This window comes from Barbus barbus (genome assembly GCF_936440315.1).
Source record: "Barbus barbus genome assembly, chromosome: 29".
Classification (NCBI taxonomy): domain Eukaryota; kingdom Metazoa; phylum Chordata; class Actinopteri; order Cypriniformes; family Cyprinidae; genus Barbus; species Barbus barbus.
Genome location: NC_136757.1, coordinates 23849222 through 23869000, shown reverse-complemented (window position 1 = coordinate 23869000; position 19779 = coordinate 23849222). Strand labels below are relative to the sequence as shown.

The following is a 19779-nucleotide window of genomic DNA, read 5'->3' as shown; positions in this document are numbered from 1 at the left end:
TTCTGTGCAAAACAGACTTCACAATTTGTGCACCTGAGGGGGTGTGTAGCGTGTGTCAGCATGAAGGTGCATCTCAGACTTTTATGAAATGTCTTGAGACAGACCCACTCAGGAGGGTGATACAAGTCATTAGCTATGCGCATGAATGCATAATCACGTTAATGCCGGAAAAAACACTGCAACATCAGAGAGAAATTATACACTCCTCTACTTAGACAAGCATTGTTACAAAATAATCAAACGCTCACATGCAATTTCGCTTCTTACTCTGGCCTCCCTAATGGTAGTAAAAACATTTCTGTGCGCTTGCAAAACTGTCATTAGCGCACTTTGAAGTTGGTACTGTATTAGTACTCAAAGTGTTTACAGAGATCAGGGCATCATGGGTGTAAAAACTCATCTCAGGTAATTATATCTTCCCAGAGATCCCCGCTGTGGCTGAGCGCTCTTTCTCTACGCTATCGTAAAGGCCTTTCATTAAACAGAGCGGTATTAAAGACACCATACTTGTGCACTGAAAGCAGTTATGATATAAAAATTTTAGCATGCAAGAAAAGAGTGTGTGAGGCACACTTTAACACCAAAAGATCTTCTTTTATCTCAGTTGCGAAAAAACATCAGAGTAATGCATGAAAAACAGAGGATTCTGGGGTACGGCTCATCAAAATCTCCACAGGGATGCACTGTCGTATTGAAATAATGTCATATCAAATCGGTATTTCAGCATCAACACACAATCGGTAAAACACTTTCCGACAGCTGCTCTGCACAGTTTTAGATGTCTGCTGAAGAAGTGACTTGGATGGTTTAGTTTAGTACTAATGGCCCACATGAATGAGATTCTCTGTGGTTTGATGGCAAATTGGCATATCTATCTATCTATCTATCTATCTATCTATCTATCTATCTATCTATCTATCTATCTATCTATCTATCTATCTATCTATCTATCTATCTATCTATCTATCTATCTATCTATCTATCTATCTATCTAAATAATACTACATATTTAAAAGGAACTGACTGTGTAAAAGAATTATGGTCAAAGCTGGTCAAGATGGTTAAAGCTGCTAGAACACCTTGCCTACCAGTAATGTGTTCCAAACTAACTCAATATTAAGTTTCGAAAACCAACTCGAACACCTTAAACTGGGACAATATGGTCAATTTAAACCAGATTAAACTGGTTAAGATAGTCTGATCAGTTGAATAATGGCCCAAACCACTTGAAAACACAATTAAAATTATAATTGATCTAGCAATTAAAATGCTATATCAAGTTTTCTTACTTAATTGTTGTCATCAGATGCATGGATACTTTGTGTTCAGAGACAGTGCATCAGATAAAGTGAGAATATATTAAAATCCTGCTGTTTGTTGAATTTTAAGATGCCTGCCACATTCAATTGTTTTCATCTGAATCTATGGCCAAGATGTGCCTTTTACCATTGACCTTGTGACAGAATTTTTCCTTTCTAATTTCTGTGACGGTTGGACTCTTGAGGAGGGACTTGTTTTTTGTCTGACAAACCGTTATTAAAGGTGTCAAGGACATCTCACAATGTTGCCCTCTAGGAGCCAAATATTTGCGAAGTTGTGTGTTTTTGTGCTTTTTCCTTTTGTTTTTCAGCTGCTGTTTTGTTCCACACTGCTGCTTGCTCTTGAAAAAATGACTGTTTGATTTCATTGTGCTAAAACATTCAATCTATGTTGAGCTCTTACAGCGTTTTATTCAAAACCAAGTTTCATACTTGAGCAAGCACAGCTCAGACGAAACATCAAAATGTGATTTAATGCTAACTGTCAGTCCAACCTACCATTCATGTACACATTAATTCTTTAAATGACCACACGCGCATTTTAATCCAGACAGCGGCGTAAAAGTCCAATCAGGACGTAATTGATAAGATTGGGAATCAATGTGGCATGACTCCTCCAGCGGGGGATGCTTAAGACAGCCTCGCTAATTAGATGCATGGGTGCAGTATTCTCCTCTTGATTTATGTTAATAGGAGTGTTTGTTTACGTCTCCCTTAATAAGCCGAGTGCCTGCTTTATTGGAATGCCATAGACGTATTCTACGGCTTCATTATCCCTGCCCTTTCCGGCACACGGCGGAGGTCACGTCTGTGTCCAGCCCCAGCGAGGAGGGCAGTGCTCGGAGAAAAACACCTGAGAATAATAGAATGCGGGACCCAATTAATGTTAAAAAGAGGCCCCAGCGACAGCGCAGGTGAAGCAGTGAGAATTGCTCATCACTTTGCCTCGGCGCAGGCGATAACCTGCGGCCTCCGTTGCTTTGCGTACCGCGGGAATATATCTGAATGCTGTTGACAACATGGCAGGAAACTTTAAATTAGTCTTGTGATTCTTATGATAGTTTCTATTCTGGGCTGATCTTTTTTGTTTAGATGGGTGCAATTCAGGCCGCTAAATTTGGATTTTCTCTCTGTGCTTAATGTGGGCTTGTTTTCAACACAAAAACTTTGCTAACAAACACACATTTATTTTTTTAGACACACATTCACACACGCATACACACACTTGTGTGTATGCGTGTGTGTGTTTGTGTGTGTATGTGTGTCTCTAAAAAATAAATGTGTTTGTTAGCAAAGTTTTTGTGTGTGTGCATATATATACATTTACATTTATTCATTTAGCTGACGCTTTTATCCAAAGCGACTTACAATTGCTATAGGTCAGAGGTCGCACGCCTCTGGAGCAACTAGGGGTTAAGTGTCTTGCTCAGGGACACATTGGTGTCTCACAGTGGATTCGAACCCGGGTCTCTCACACCAAAGTCATGTGTCTTATCCACTGGCCATCACCACCCCACCATATATATGTGTGTGTGTGTATATACACTATATTGCCAAAAGTATTGGGTCACCCCCTTCTAATGAACAGGTTTGACTACTTTAGTAATTTCCATGAGTACAAATCTTAATGTTTAAGCATATAATGATATTCTAGGGAATTGTGTGCTTCTAATTTTATTTCAACAGTTTGGACAGAGCCCTTTTCTATTCTAACATGACAGTGCCTCTGTGTATAAGGCAAGGTTCAAAAGACCTTGAGCCGAAGACTCATCACCAAACACAAAATTATTTTTTTGACCGTAACAAGCAGACAAAAAGTTAAACATGTAAGTGGATACCGTTTTGCAACCAATTTATTTGCTATGCTCAGTAACGTAAAAGAATGCTAGATATCGCATAATTGCTTTTATATTGACTTGAATGAAAATAGCCTAACCTAAAAAAACGACATGGATTAACGTGAACGCCAGCAAGCAGGAATGCTCAGAATGCTTGTGGATTAAACATCTTCGATGACGTTCATTGCCATGGATTGATTTTATTGGGTTACAAGAAAAGGTAGGATATGGATTTAACTGCGAACTGTTAGTACTGATTTTATGATTGATCATGCTACGGCATTCGAGTCCACACGCATCCAACTAGAAGTAAAAAATAAAAAAGGAAAAAATTAAAAAAATTAAAGATTATTCACGATTAGCTTGCGTATTACTATCTAGTCTTTACAGTGCTTTGTTAGCCTATATGGAGCTGTTTGGTAGATTGTGATCTAATTCGTTTGTCTAATAAAGTGCCAGATCAGATGTATGAAAGTATACAAGTTACACCGTAATTAAAATGCGGCATACTTTAATGGACAGTAAAACAAAGGCAGAACACATATAACTTCAAGCCGGCACCGTAACTTCATATTGCTGCGCGGCTAAACAAAGGCAGAACGCCGTAACTCAGTTTGAGCGTTCCAAACAAAGTGAAAAAGCTGTAACTGGTGTAATATGGTGTTCTGCCTTGGTTTCTCCAGGGGTTTTCAAAGTTACTGTTGAGACAACCCATTATTTTCTCAGAAAAACAATGAAATTGACTCCAGATACTTAACCACATTATAAAGGATGTCTTGAATGTCCCAAAAATATCAATAACTAATTTTCAACCAAAATTTGTTACTGTCTTTTGCCTTTGCACGGCAGTATACACTCCTGTCTAATATCTTAGTTTGTGTACAGCAACTTTCCATTCTTTTATTTATTTAGCCAGTAATATAAGCAATGTGATCATAAATTATAAATATATATAAGTTTGGATTTCCTCCAAATGTATATTTTTTATTATTTTTATCTGTATTTTCACTGCTGTCTAATATCTCCCTTTGGGTTCCACAGAATAAGAAATTATAAAAATTTTTTTATTTATTTTTTTTTTACTGTTTTTTGGTTTGCTTGTTTGTTTGCCAGTGAAATAATCAATACATACTTATACTCAGATATTAATTTTGATCATAAATTTGTAATTTTGTTACTTTTTTAGTGTAAACTTTTCTTTTGTTTTGCTAAGACTGCTGATATTTCAGATATATGTCCCTAAATGAAAAAATATATATTATAATGAAACTGAACACAATAAATGCCAGTTAAATTGTCTTGGTCTAAAGTGGTTGTTCTTGGGCAGAACAATCTGTCAAAAGTCTGTCTAGACGAGACTACATATCAGCCAAAGAGCTTTTACCAGCATTCACCTGAGGCTCCATTAAACCTGACATGAACTTTGGCTCCAGACATCAATGCAGGTCCATGATTGAACTGCTGATGTGCAGGATGTCTTAAGAATACAGAGCTTTAAAAGCAGGACACCATGACCTATGGCTTTCTGCGAGACCTCTGCCTTTGCAATAAATGTAATAGTTTTTGGCTCCACACTACAGGTAAGCATAGAAACTCTCAGTCAAAGGCAGAATAATGTGTAGCATACCAGCCGTTCCGGAGTAGTCCGCAACGCTCAGTGGGTAGCCATCCTCGTCGGGGTCAACAGAGAACAAACCCACTCCAAAAGAGCTATACTTCGCAAAGGAGGTACTGTTCTCGAAGTCCTCCAGGTCAATCCTCAGCTCGTAGTTGGCTTGAATGGTAAGTGCATGGATTCGTTTCATGCCTGAAAAAGAGATTTAGATTAAGTTAATGGAAAAGGTACAGATGAGATTCATTTGAATATACAGAAGGCTGAAAGTGTGTTTAGGTAACCAGCTTCTGCTACAAACATTAATGAAACCTCAAATCATGTGACTTGTTGAGGAGATGTGTGCCAGCAATATGGTAAAAAACACTCAAAACATCTTAGCAATCATATAGCTAGACCCCTGCAACCACTCAGAATGCTCATGGCAAGGTTTGCATAGAAAACTTTCCTAAAAATAAAATAAAAAAAGTGTATAAAAAATTAACTGTAGACTATAAATAAAAAAAAAAAAACATTAATAATTGTGCATTTAGTATTATGAACATTCATGCAAATATTAGTTTTGTATATCTATCTATCTATCTATCTATCTATCTATCTATCTATCTATCTATCTATCTATCTATCTATCTATCTATCTATCTATCTATCTATCTATCTATCTATATATATATATATATATATATATATATGTGTGTACTGTATATATACACACACATATATATATATATATATATATATATGAAATTAGACAACATTAACATGAAATTTATCAACATTACAAACTGAAATTCAATGACGTTCTGTGGAAAAAATTAGCACACCCCTACTTTTTCCCTCAACACTTCAATACTTAAATATTTTAGTTTACTTTATTTTATTTTTCTTTTATGTTATACAAGTTTACCAATTTGTGTTTCAATTTGAGAAGAAATCAGTACAATAACAGAAAGGGTACTGGTAATTTTCTGCCTGTTAAATTTACAGACATTTTCTATAAATCTATAACACACACAATTCAATGTGTAATCCATAATATGGGGAAAACACCTGTAAAAAATAAATATGAAATATTTCCTGAAATATCAGTGCAATACAATTCCTGCATATTATGACTGGTCCCTTCTTTTTTTTTTTACAGACTCTTCTTGGAGTGTTGAGGGCTCTTAAAAGTGTGAAATTGACTTTTTTTCCCTTATATTTTTTCCCGGTCTGCTACCTTCACAGCTCAAAATAGTCTTTATAATAGTGAAACCATCAGACAATCAGAAATTTCCCCCCCAAACTTGTACTTTAACTTTATCATCTAACACCTGCGACTGGGCTTTTGTTTTCAAACTTCTTTGTCTAACATGAAAAGAACTAGCAGTGAACTTTAAGATTCCACAGCTACATTTGTAGCAAAGTTTTATGGGAACCAGTGCAACAGTGTACTTCAGAAAGCACAAGGTCCACATCTTCTCTCTCCGAGGGGTGGGCCTGCTAAAGACATAACATCTCTTTCTTAGCTCAGACCGGCTCGAAGGACTCTGGTCTGCTTCCTGGGATCAATATCTCAACAGGAGACCCAGATTCTAGTAAGTTCTGCTCTTAATATTCCACCCAGTTTTCACAGAGACGAGGAGAGGCGCTTGACAGGAAACTAATGTGCTTGCCTACAAATGAATTCCCTTTGTAGCCCATTCACTGGCATGTGCGTTGCACCCATAGGACAGAAAATCAATACAGCAGAGTTTTGCTAGGTCTAATCGTAGCTTGCTGCTGGTCTTCAGCTGTTGTGAACCGCAGCGCATGTTTGGGTAGGGTGTTAGGTGAATAAACTTTAGCTGCATGCGGCCATATTTGCTAAACAGAATGTGTTGCTTAAAAAGCATCATACTGTGCCTAACAGATGTTCAACAGCCATTAGATATCTCCCAAAAAAGGGCTACGGGTTATAACAATTATTAACATTAGCACTGACACTGAGATATTGTTTTAAAGTCCAAGTGAAGCCATTCAAAACCCATTTCATTTGCATAAACTACCGAATTTCAGAATGAAAAAACATATTCAGACAGAAAACATGTAGGGTAGGACTTGATTTTATCAATCAGGAATTGATTAGATAATGAAAAGATGCTGTTATGTTTTAAAAGAGGAATTAATGATGTCATCCAAAAATAAACACTAGAAAAAATACTTGCACTGAATAAATCTTCCACAAGAAGACCAGCAAAAAAAAAAATTAATGCTAGGCTATAAATAATTTAAAAACATTTATGAATTGTGCATTTAATATTATTATTATTATTATGAACATTTATGCAAATATTAGTTATTATGCGTGTTGCTTTAGTATTTTTATGTATAATATTCATTAATATTTTAAATGATCATTTCAGTTTTCATTTTATTTTATACTTTCATAAATTTGTTACGAGAATTTGAACTTTTGATAAAAAAAAAAATTATTATATCAGCTTTTATTTATTTTTATTTCAGTTTTAGTAATTCAACTTAGACCTCTACATAATACATGCACCATATGGAAAAATGTATTGGGACACCATTACACCAACAGGTATACACTTCAATATGAATTTGGTCTCCGCTTTGCACATTGCTATAATAGCTTCAATTCTTCTGGAAAGACTTTCCACAAGATTTTGAAGTGTTTCTGTGGGAATTTTTGCCTGTTCATTCAGTAGAGCATTTGTGAGGTCTGACTCGCAATCTTCTTTCCAGTTTATCCCAAAGGTGTTTGATGGAGTTAAGGTCAGGGCTCTGAGTGGGTCAGTCAAGTTCATTCACACCAAACTCATCCACACTTGTCTTTACACAGAAGCCAAACATAGAAGTGTGATTCCTTACCCCACAGAACAGGTTTCCACTGCTCCAGAGTCCAGTGGTAGCATGCTTTACACCACGCCATCCAATGCTTGGCATTGTACTTGGTGATGTAAGGGTTATATGCAACTGAAATCCATTCCATGAAGCTCCTGCTGCACATTTTTGGATCCTATCACAGTACCATTTTTGAATTCACTCACTGAACTCTTCTTCGATCCATTTTTCACAAATGTTTGTAAATGCAAACTGCATGGCTAGATGCATGATTTTATGCAAGAGGTGTGTCCCAATACTTTTGTCCATACCTATATATATTTTCTGTCCTTAAATTAAAATGTCTATTTTTGGCTCCTATACCTTTAAGAAACATCTCATAGCAGTGAAATGCACAACACTTTGAGAATTTAAAGTTATAAGATAACCCTGGTGAGAAGCAGCAGTCTATCTGCCTCCCTCCAGTCCTGCAGAATAGACAAACATTTGTTCAAATGATATTGGCATAATGACAGAGATGGCTGTGAATGGAGGGGGACTGGTGTGGTGCCGTTCCAGCGGCAGCCGAGCGCAACATCAGGCTCTATTAAGCACCAACACCCTTCTAATGGTCTCCGCGCTGACTAAATGGATAGGCCATTTGCACTCGAAGGTAATTTCTGTTTCGACCCAGTGATTCAGAAATGTTACACAGAGGTGCAATATATCTGAACAGCCGTGTTAAAGACAGAAGGCTGGCTGTGCTGTTCTTCATGTAAAAACTAATGTGCGTATGATTATCTTCACCTGGTCGGAGCTTCAAATGATACGAGACCCATCTTCTTGATGGTCTGCTAGATATGATCAGGAACTGACCATACTTTGATAAGTCCACTGTTTTTCCCAACAAGCTTGCAGCTTGACCTGTTTTATGGCAACTAATTTAATATAAAAATTATTATTATGTTTTTTCCCTCATATAGTAGCATATGTAGGCCTATATACTACGAAAATGCACTGTTATAAAATATATATGCACTATAATTATATACATATTTACATAGACTACAGTTACTTTTTTATTGATTACTTGATTACATATTTTCACACAATAGCAATGCATTATTCAGAATTTATTGATTCTACCTAATTCTTTTTCATCTTTTTAATATTCATTTCTAAATGAATATTAAATATTAATGAATATTGCCTGCATGACAAGCAGGTAAACAAAATATAAAATTTTTTAGTAAGCATTTTATTTTGATTGATGTTATTTTTTTATTAGTTTATATTCATTTTACATTTTTATGACTTAATTATTAGCTTTTCATTAAACTCACAACCCCCCTGCAGATCTTTCACGAACCCCAGTTTAGGAAACCTTGAAATAATGTAATGCTTGGCTCACTTTATGTTGTTAATAACAACGAATGGAATATATTCTTTCTTTGCATTTTAATATCAATATGGTGCAATACTATCCTATTTAAATCAATATGATATATGAGTTAGGTTAAAAGTAATCAAAAAGTAGTCTGATTATATTACCTAAAATGTGTAATAATTTTTGACATGTATTTTGGAATTAGTAAAAGACTACAATTTGTAAGTAATTTGCAAGATTGCTTGAAAATTGTAATCCGTTACTCTCTCTCTCTCTCTGTATGTATATATATATATATATCTCACACAATACAATTTGGTTCTGTGTTAAGTTGCCACTAGATGTCCAATATAAGATCTGTTTCCTGAAGGAACCCATTGAGAATGACTGCTGTAAGTCATATGTATGAGTTGGATACAGAAGCAATAACATCTCAGGGTGACTTCATATAGCTGCCAGTACTGTTGACACAAAGCCGGTTTGATCTGCTTTTTGGGAAGCATTGATCACCCCCGAAACTGCCGTCTGAAAGCCCTGCGGGGAGGAGCTCACTCCACAGCGGAGTCCACACAACAAAATCAAACACAAGCCCCTCGACCTTTCATCATTTCATTTCCACGGCCTTGATGGGCCAACAATGTTGTTTAAGCACCAAACATCTAGTATATTGTGATGAAATAACTTTTTTAATTGGTGAATTGTAAACAGAAAAACAGTTCTCTTGCATTTACAAAAAGTCCCTGGGGGAAAATTATGTTTTTCATGTGAAAGAAAAAATAAACAAGGCTACTTTCATTCAAATGCTTCCTAGCATCCTAGTAGATATACTGTATGTGTGGAGCCACAAAAAACAACCTAGGGCCTTTACACACAAAAAAAGCTCAAATTTAAATTCTTTCCACTCAAAATGCCAAAAAGAGTTTAGAATGACTAAAAGCATTCGAATAATTAAGCATCTCAAAAGCTGAATTTGTCACATGTTCATCAGTTTACAACATAATTCAGTTTTTTTCCCATATTGTCTATATACCACAGCTTAGTATTTTTTGCTGAAAGGAGTCAAAATGTCTTTTGGCTATTAGAATGAAAATTTACATATCTTCAGGCATAAAATTTTACATGCTTTGACATCAAACAGAAATCTTTGAAATGTAAGTATCGTAGTTATGTTTAAACTGTGGGTTTCCTCTAAATTTACATAATTACATTCAGGCCTTTAATTAAATCTCAAGAGACTCACTCAACCCAAGTAACAATAATTTCTTAGAGATATATGAAACAGCGAATGTGTTGCCCTGAATTAGTATGAAGTACTTAGGTGTAGAAGGTAGTAATTTATCAATTGTTCTGTAAAAGCTACTTTAAAGTGCCGTTTAACTTTGAAAGGCTTCATGTCAAGCTTGAATGAAACAGTTGGAATTAAAGAGTTAGTTCACTCAAATATAAATATCCTGTCATCATTTACTCACCCTCATTTCATTTTAAACCTGTATAACTTTCTTTCTTCAGTGAAACACAAAAGAAGATATTAGAAAGAATGCGCAAGCTTCAATTTACCATACAAGAATCAATCTATCTATCCATCCATCCATCAGGATTTTAAACTCTGAGACATCAAGGCTTTTAAAACTTTTTAAACTGACATTCCAACTTTGCTTTTCTAATGAAAACTTACAATTACATGAATTTCTTGGAATGTCAAGTCATTTTAATTCTTCTTCCTTACATTTAAATTCCAATTCTGCACCTGTTTGAATGGTATTGGAATTTAAAAGGCATTCCCAACTGAGTTCTGTATAGTGCATGACCTTCTTTGCATCTAAACAGTAAAATTACTTGTTGATTCGCTGCTGGACTCTGGGTATTAAACCACATTTCAATTCTTCTGAGGCCTCTTTAAAGGAAGCGCAGTTCGTGTTTCAATTAGAACTAAAGCGAGGCACTTAGGACGTGAGACAGTAGTGAAAACGGAGGCCCTCGTGCTGAGCCATGCCAGCAGAGGAAAGATTTCTTTCTGTCAGGCCAAAAGCAGCACTCATTTTCTCCCCATGCAACGTCCTCTGCTATTAATTTTTAATCAAGCTGCTCCATCTGTGTTTCAGCGAGGGCTCTGCTGCTCGCCACAAACTGTTCTATGAGACGCGTCTCGCATGGCTGTTCCCTGCACCCTGTCAGACAAAAGCGAGACATTCGAGAAACGAGGCAGAGAGATTGGAGTTCAGAGCAGGGGGTTTCCACTCTCACAAACACACAAATTCGCACATGTGATTGCGCCCTGAGGTCGCGGCATACGGGGCTTTGAACAACTGCAAGCAGAGTGACACATTATCCGGCGCTTCTTCAGTTCTCCGCAGGATGAATCATCGCACCTAACGTGCCTGTCCCTTCCCAGCAAGCCACATCAAAGCTGCTGTTTACAGGTGGGCGCTGTCGACCGCACCGATATCGATTTTGCTAATTTTCCAAAGCCTGTCTTGCAAGTCTCTGTGAAATCCATTTTTGGGCCTTGAGCTCAATTATATGCAAATCAAGAAAAAGGGATTTAATTACTCCTGATGCAGCTCTTGTTTACATATTCAGAACGGAGAAAGTGTTTCTTGTCGGATTCTGGAGGAATATGCAACGACCCTTCCGCTGTCAGACGCCAGATCAGAGCATTAAATAAGAGACTCGATAAGGTACCGGAGCGCAGTGCTTTGAAAACAGCTGAGGTAAATGGACAAGATGTAAAACCTAGAGCAGAACAGCTGTTCATATGCTATTGAAAACACATCTATAAGTACACTTCACATTGATGCAGTTGTTTCAGCGCAATTAAAAAGAGCACATGGAGACCTGCCTCCAGAGACTGGAAGGAACACAGTGTTTCTGGCAACTTGCTGAAGACATAGAAGCTACAGAACAGGGAGAGCTGCTTTATATCATTGGCCATTCATACATTCCCGACCAATCCAATTAAAGACGCTGATAATGAGCTCTGCCCCATTAAAGCAGGGTAATTATCTATGACTACTACTAATGCGATACACCATTGTGCATTTAATTTCGCTGATTTCTCATTACAGAATTTACAAAAGCACAAATCCGTTGTTATTCTGGTTAAGTGCACTTTAAAATGTCAATTCTGTACCTTTAATATAATGTTAACTTTTTATTATGACTTTATTTTTATGGGATTCTTTTTCTTTAATTCATTTTATACAACAGTTAATTAACCAAGACATTAATATTAAGTAACTTAACTTTAAGAAACAATATTGCCAGTTATTTTGTCCATTTTTGCTCCGCAAACATAAATAGTTCCAGACAAACTTCATAGTGGTCTTCCTAAATAAATTAGTGTTACTTGACTGAATCAGTGTGTTTGAACAAATTGGTTATGTGAATGATTCTCTGATTTGCTCACTCATTAGTTATGTTCCAGAATGGATCAAATTGGCTGTGTGAATGATTCACTGACTCTCTCAAAGATATGCACTTGTTTTGTTCCAGAATGAATCAGTGTTTTTGAATGAATTGTTTGAGTAAATGATTCAGTGACTCACTCATAAACAGAGTCACTTGGTCTTTCCTGAATGAACTGATGGTTTTGAATGAATGGATTGAGTCAATTAGTCAATGACCCACTCATAAATAAATCCAATAGTGTTTCGTTTTTTTTTCTCAATGAATCAATGATTTTGAACAAATCTGTTGTGTGAATGATTCACTAACTCACTCATAAACACATGCACTTGTTTTATTCCAGGATGAATCAATGTTTTTGAACAAATTGTTTTAGTGAATGATTGAGTGAGTGAAAGTCACTTGGCCTTTCTTGAACAAATCCTTTGAGTAAATGATTTTGCTAGCATAACTAACATGCAACAATCCATATAAATATATAATTTTTAATTTAATAGATGTGGCTTCTACAGTATTTAGTGTATAGCTCTAGAAAAGCAAATCTAATAATCATATAACTGGCTCATAGTGCTGTAAAGCTGTAAATCTATGCATATGCAAATACAACAGCTTGCTTCATAAAGACTTTGGTTTGGACTTGAATCTGCGTCTCCAGCTTGAGCACAAGAGCTCAACGTCAGGAGCACACATATTAAACCAGCAACGTGAATTTGAAATTAATTCATTCTAATTTAATATGTGCCAACAGAGCATGTTTGAACTGGCACTGACAAAAATGAAGCTGAACAAGACGGTCGTCGGATCCAGCGCGATTCACATCCTTTATTCATGGGGGGACTGTCACAACAAATAACATTTCACGTGTCACTAAGGTAAAAACTTAGCCATCTCACTCGTCTATACATAGGGAAAATTAAATAAATCAGGGGGGTGGTGATGGCGCAGTGGATAAGACACATGCCTTTGGTGTGAGAGACCCGGGTTCGAATCCACTGTGAGACACCAATGTGTCCCTGAGCAAGACACTTAACCCCCTACTTGCTCCAGAGGCGTGCGACCTCTGACATATATAGCAATTGTAAGTCGCTTTGGATAAAAGCGTCAGCAAAAAAAAATAAAAATAAATCAGAACGTCTTAAATAATGCATTCAGACTCCAAGAGTCTTTATAGCGGAGATCAGAACAGCAGTTTGACTTTTCTCCTGCATTTTACAGCTGGTCACACAAAGGCTCAGTTTTGAAGCGATACACTCAAAAATGAGAATTTGGGCACACTCATCTCATTCCAAACTTGTATGACTTGCTTAGTTGCTTTTTCAATGGAACACAAAGAGGAGAAATGTTGAGGTAGCCTATTAGGATTGGAAACCTTGCTAAATTTAAACGTATACTTCACCCAAAAATTTTAATTCTGTCATCAGTTACTCATCCTCAAGTTGTTCTAAATCTGTAGTTTCTTTCTTCTGTTGAGCACAAAGAAGACTATTTGAAGAATGTTGGTAACCAAACAGTTGATGGTAGCCATTGACTTTGATAGAATGGAAAAAAAATGCTATGTCAAAGTCAATGGCTACCATTTGGTTCCCACCATTGTTCAAAATATCTTCTTTTGTGTTCAACAAAAGAAAGAAACTCGTGCAGGTTTAAACAAGTAGAGGGTGAATAAATGATGACAGAATTTTCATTTTTGGGTGAACTGTCTCTTTAAACCATCTTCCAAGTGAGATTATAATTCAAAGAACCGGTTCATTGATTCAATGAGTTAAATGGTCTGATTCATGCACAAAACATCCAGACACATTTTCTGATTCACTGTATAGACTGCCAGTATTTTTTTGTAGAAAATTACTTGATTTTGAAATAATTTCGGTCTGTTCACCACACAAATCTATTGTACGGTTTTAGATTTGAAATATAGTGCACTATATGGACTACATTTATGATATTTCAATGCAATTATGATGCTTTTGTTTACTTTTTGAAGCCTGAAAGCTTCATTATTAACTGCATGAAAATGATTAACTAGAACAATATTTAAAAATTCTTCTTTAATGTTCTCTCAGAAGTCACACAACATGAGGGTGAGTGAATAAAGAGAGAATATACATTTTTGCCTAAACTATCCTCTAGTTCCCCATCGCAGTGTATGCTGTATTAATAAGGTAAGGCCAGGTCTGTTCCCCACATTTATCTATGAAGTTATGAGGTATTAATGGCCTTTTGGGTAGCAGTGTGAAATTATCTGGAGTGTTTTCACTGATAGCATCACAGCGGCTTTGCGTTGCCATCAGCTGAAATCTTATCAGGGACATCAGCATCCTATCTGTGTGCTGACCCGGTTTCACGTCTACAGCTCGCCGCCTGCCTATTCCTCTGAAACGCTTCACAAAACACACATTACAGTTCATTACTGCGTCAGGTTTGGCTAAATGAATGGATGCCATGGAACAGAAAAATATGTAGAGCATCCCGAAGGTTACAGAGACTAGAAAAATAATACTGCTTGAAAAATAGCTTCCATTAGGAATCTGAAGCATTCAATGGTGCATTGCTATTTAACATTTTTAAAAATGCATCATCTTTGAGAACGGTAAAGCTTTGCATCCGTCTTAATAACAAGAAGAATCCTTGGCCAGATGCAACCTTTGAACAGTCATGAATTTGATTTTGGGCCACATCAAAAGAAATGATTAATTAATTTTTATGTGAACAGGGTTTTGTTCGGTAAGTTGTGCAAGTTAAATCACAAAGTTTTCTCAAGTAAAATAACTAACGTTTCTCAAATCAGTGATTCGCAACCAGAGGGAACTTGAGCAGGTTCCATGGGGAAAGATTTGGATGGTGCGCTTTTTAAACCGAAGAACAGAAATGAAAGAAGTAAAAAAAAAAAAAAGTATTTGGATACTTGAAAAACAGAAGAATTATAGTTCATTAAATTACTGTCTTTGGTATTGGTAAAAATGTTTAAAAGAAGTTTCTTATGCTTACCAAGGCTGCATTTATTTGATTAAAAGATATAGTAAAAACAGTAATTTTGTGAAATATTATTACAATTTTAAAACAACATTTGTTTAATGTATAACGTATAAATAACATATTTTGAAATGTAACCTTTTCCTCTGATGGCAAGGCTGAATTTTCAGCATCATTACTCCAGTCTTCAGTGTCACATGATCCTTCAGAAATCATTCTAATATGCTTGATGCTCAAGAATTGATGCTCAACATTTCTTATTATTATCAATTTTAAAAACAGTTGTGCCGCCTAATATTTTTGTGGAAACTGTGATGAATATTTTCATGTTTTTTGACGAATAGAAAGTTCAAAAGAACATAATTTATTTAAAACAGAAATATTTTATTTTTTAAATAATCATTTAATAAGATTTGTTATTTGTTACATTGTCTTGATTGTCACTTATGATTGATTTATAGCATCATTGCAAAATAAAATTAAATAAAATTAAATTAAAAAAGTTCTGAACGGTATAACAATATTACATATTTTAACCATATTATTTTATAATATAATACAATACATTTAAAAAGTTATTTATTTTTATTATTTATTTATTTTTTTTAAATGTTATATACTTTATTTATGAATAAAATTATATTTTTTCATATGATAAAATAATATAAATAAATGCTACTTGGTTTGTTTTTTGTTATATAATGCAAAGACATTCAGACATTTATAAGTGTGGATAAAATGTCCAAATACTTTTTTGGGTCACTGTACACTCTTAAAAATAAAGGTTCCAAAGGTGTGCTTTCATAGTGGTGCAACAGCAGATCCATTTAGGGTTCCCAAAGAACCTTTCAGGGAACAGATCTTAAAAAGAACCATTTCTTTCTTAATGTGAATATTTGAATAATCTGAAGAACCTTTTTCCAATATAAAGAACCTTTCGTGCAGTTTCTACATGGAACCACTGACAGCAATAAAGAACCTTAATTTTTAAGAGCGTATGCAAACAAACCTGTCGCAAAAGTTCTGTCAACATATCATCAACATAACTGCTTGATACGAGGTGACACTTTTCTGGTGTTGATGAAGTGATGTTTCTGGATGGGTCTGTGCAGGTAAAACAAACACAGTTGGGAAACACTGTGAAAATATGCAACGATAACACAGGCGTGCACGCTTGGAGAAGCATTGCCAGTGTCTGTCATGACTTTTTCTTTTCCAAGAGGAAAACACTGGGATTGATAACATTTATAATGGATTAGGGTGTTTAAAAGAAAATCCAAAAGCTGTGATAACCATTCCCACAGAAGGAAGAAGAAAGATAGAGAGAAAAACAGAAAATAATGCAGAAGGGCAAGGACGGGAGGAGAAGAAAATCAGGGGAGTTTTCAATTTTAGCTTGCATCTCCCCCATAAAATTCAAGGCCATCCGTGCATGGCCAGCAAGCGCCGTGTGGTTAATCCTCGGCGCGAGATAAGTAGTCGGTCTAAAACAATCCGAATGGCGATTAATGGAACGCTTTGTGGATGCTGAGCAAGGTCATGTTTTATTCAGAGCCTCTGGAGAGCTATACTCACAAATAAATCACAGATAAAGACTCAGTGAAAATTGCCAATACTTTCATAGCGCCAAACAAGTCAGTAGAGACCACGTTGGTTTGATATCCATCTATTTCCCTGGTTAGATTCATTCCTCCAGTCTGTAGACACATTGCAGCACTCCATCGAAGGGGCGATAGATGTGTCTTGAAAGATCTACCCTATCTATTTTGTCCGTCCGTTATTTTTATCTCTCTGAGTCATCCGGGAATTCACCTACAGACCAATACAACAAAACAACTGGATGTGGACACAACGCTGTTCTCTATTACCTTACATGAGATGTATGAAAAATGCACAGAGATCCCACAGAGGAAACCTGACCTGTGAAGAAGACTAAATTGTGAAGGGAAGACTAAATCCATCATGAGAGAAATGCATTGTTAAAACAGGTATCACAACAGCGGCACCAGCCAGCCAGTAACTAACTAAAAGTAGCAGCACTACATTTTTCAGTAGTGTGACAGTTGCCCACACTACAAAAAACAATGTCTTACTCAGTATTTTTGTCGTTTTCCAGTAAAAACTATCTAGACATTCTTAAAACAAAGTCAGTGTACTTGAAAAGCAAAGCTGCTCACCAAGACTTGTTTTCAGAGAACATTTCAACAAGTAAATTAATTTATAATTTAAAATGTTTTAAGCATATCACTAATTTGTTAGATTCATGCTTAAAACCCGCAACCTTTGGATTACGAGTCCGACTCTCTAACCATTAGGCCACGACTTCCCAAAAATGTCAAACTTCTCTCGGCTTGTGAGCTGTAAAGGTTTCTCTCCCGCAGCTGTGATCGAACCCACTACAGTATCAGCTGCACTTTAGACTGTTTAAAAATTTATTCTGAATTAACACTTTCTGACAGAAACATCTCGCTTGAGTATCTGTACCATGGAGAGTCACAGTATCGACTCGTGTTCATTGAAATCCTCTGTTTTTTTTAAATATTGAGGAGGTCACTGTATAGTGGATTCTTCCATCTTGTGGAAGGAAACAATAATAGTGTGATTCAGAAGGGAGAGCTTACACAAGCACACACACACAGAGCGAGTGAGAGAGTAAAAAAAAAAACAGGATCCAGTAGAGACAAGCAGTGAAATGAAAATATGTTTGTCGGCAGTATCTTGGCCATACATCTCGGTGTAACATCCAGGGGGTTTTGGGAGTGTAATACCAGGATACAGATTGGAAATGAGCGAGTGAGAGAACAAACCATGAATTTCAAAAAGACACGAGGAGGTGAGGATGCAAAGAAAGAGAGAGAAAACCAGCAGAGCCTTGATGTAGCTTGAATAGAGTAGGAAATGAAGCAAATTAGCAAGACTATTTTGTTATTGTTGTTTTGTTTGGGGGTTTCTTTTAAGAAAAAGTCATTATTTCATCTGTCAACAAAAAAACAAAAGTGCTCAGGATCAACGTTAATCTTGTCAACGAAAATGGCGATAAACTAGATTAGACATAATTATACATGACATATTGAGATTATTTTTGACAATGAGATGATTTTAATTAAAACATACTTTAGATGAAAATATGACTAAAAATAACACTTATAACAAATTATTGGCACCCTTGGTAAATATGATCAAAGAAGGCTCTGAAAATAAACCTGCATTATTAATCATTTAAAAAAAAATCACAAAAATCTAACCTTTCATTGAACTAAAGCAATTGAAAATGGGGGAAAATCTCATTATGAAATAAATGTTTTTCTCAAATACACGTTGGATACAATTATTACCCCAAGAAATTCTTATGAGTAAAATATCTCTGAAGGATATTCCCATTCATATTTACAATTTTGAGCACTCCAGGGGGATTATGAACATGAAATTATCACAGAAATATAAATACGAGGGAAATCAAAATCCAAATTCCCTTAATCATCCATCACAATGAGAAAAACCAAAGCAAAAGATAATTGAGCTTCACAATTTCCACCATCAGGGCAATAATTAATAATTTCCAATCAACAAAAAATGTTATGAATCTGCCTGGAAGAGGATGTGTGTCTATATCGTCCTAATGCACGGTGAGGTGGAGAGTTTGAGTGGCTAAAGACTCTCCAAGGACCACAGCTGGAGAATTGCAGAAAATAGTTGAGTCTCGGGGTCAGAAAACTTTCAAAAAAAAAAAAAATTGTCAAACAGCCCCTACATCACCACATGTTGTTTGGGAGGATTTCAAGAAAAATTCTCCTCACTCATCCAAAAACAATCTCCAGCATATTCAGTTGTCAGACACGACTGGAACTTCAAATGGGACTGGCTTCTATGGTCAGATGAAACAAAAAAATGAGCTTTTTAGCAGCAAATACTCAAGATGGGTTTGGTGAACACAGGGATAAAAAGTACCCCATGTGTACAATTAAATATACTGCTGTATTTATAATGTTGTGGGCCTATATTTCTGCTGGAGGTCCTGGACATCTTGTTCAGACACATGGCATCATGGATTCTATCAAATACCAACCAATAAAAAATCAACAAGTGACTGACTCTGTAAGAAATCTTATAATGGGCCATGTTTGGATTTTCCAACCGCACAATAATCCAAACATAAACCTCAAAAACAACACACAAATGGGTCACTGAGCACAAAACCAAGCTTCTGCTATGGCCATTCCAGTCCTTTGACATGAACCCTGTAGAAAATGAGTGAGGTGAACTGAAGAGAAGAAGCACCGTCATGGAGCTGGGAATCTGAAGGATCTGATCTCTTGTCAGGTGTTCTCTAACCTCATCAGGCATTATAGGACAAAATTTAGAGCTGTTAAACTGGTTTAAAAAATTATTGAATAAAAGGGTGCCGTTAATTGTGGCCAATGTGTATTAGAGAAAAACTGT

The 19779-nt window shown here is 36.0% G+C and overlaps 1 protein-coding gene across 1 annotated transcript in view; it reads right to left on the bottom strand.

Moving 5' to 3' along the window:
• LOC306849376 (fibrinogen C domain-containing protein 1-like) overlaps positions 1-19779 on the bottom strand; it is a 113819-nt gene that overhangs the window by 2777 nt on the left and 91263 nt on the right. Inside the window, exon 7 of the mRNA XM_079384340.1 lies at positions 4785-4964. Coding sequence (XP_079240466.1) covers positions 4785-4964 — 180 coding nt within the window. The remainder of the gene's footprint in view (positions 1-4784; positions 4965-19779) is intronic.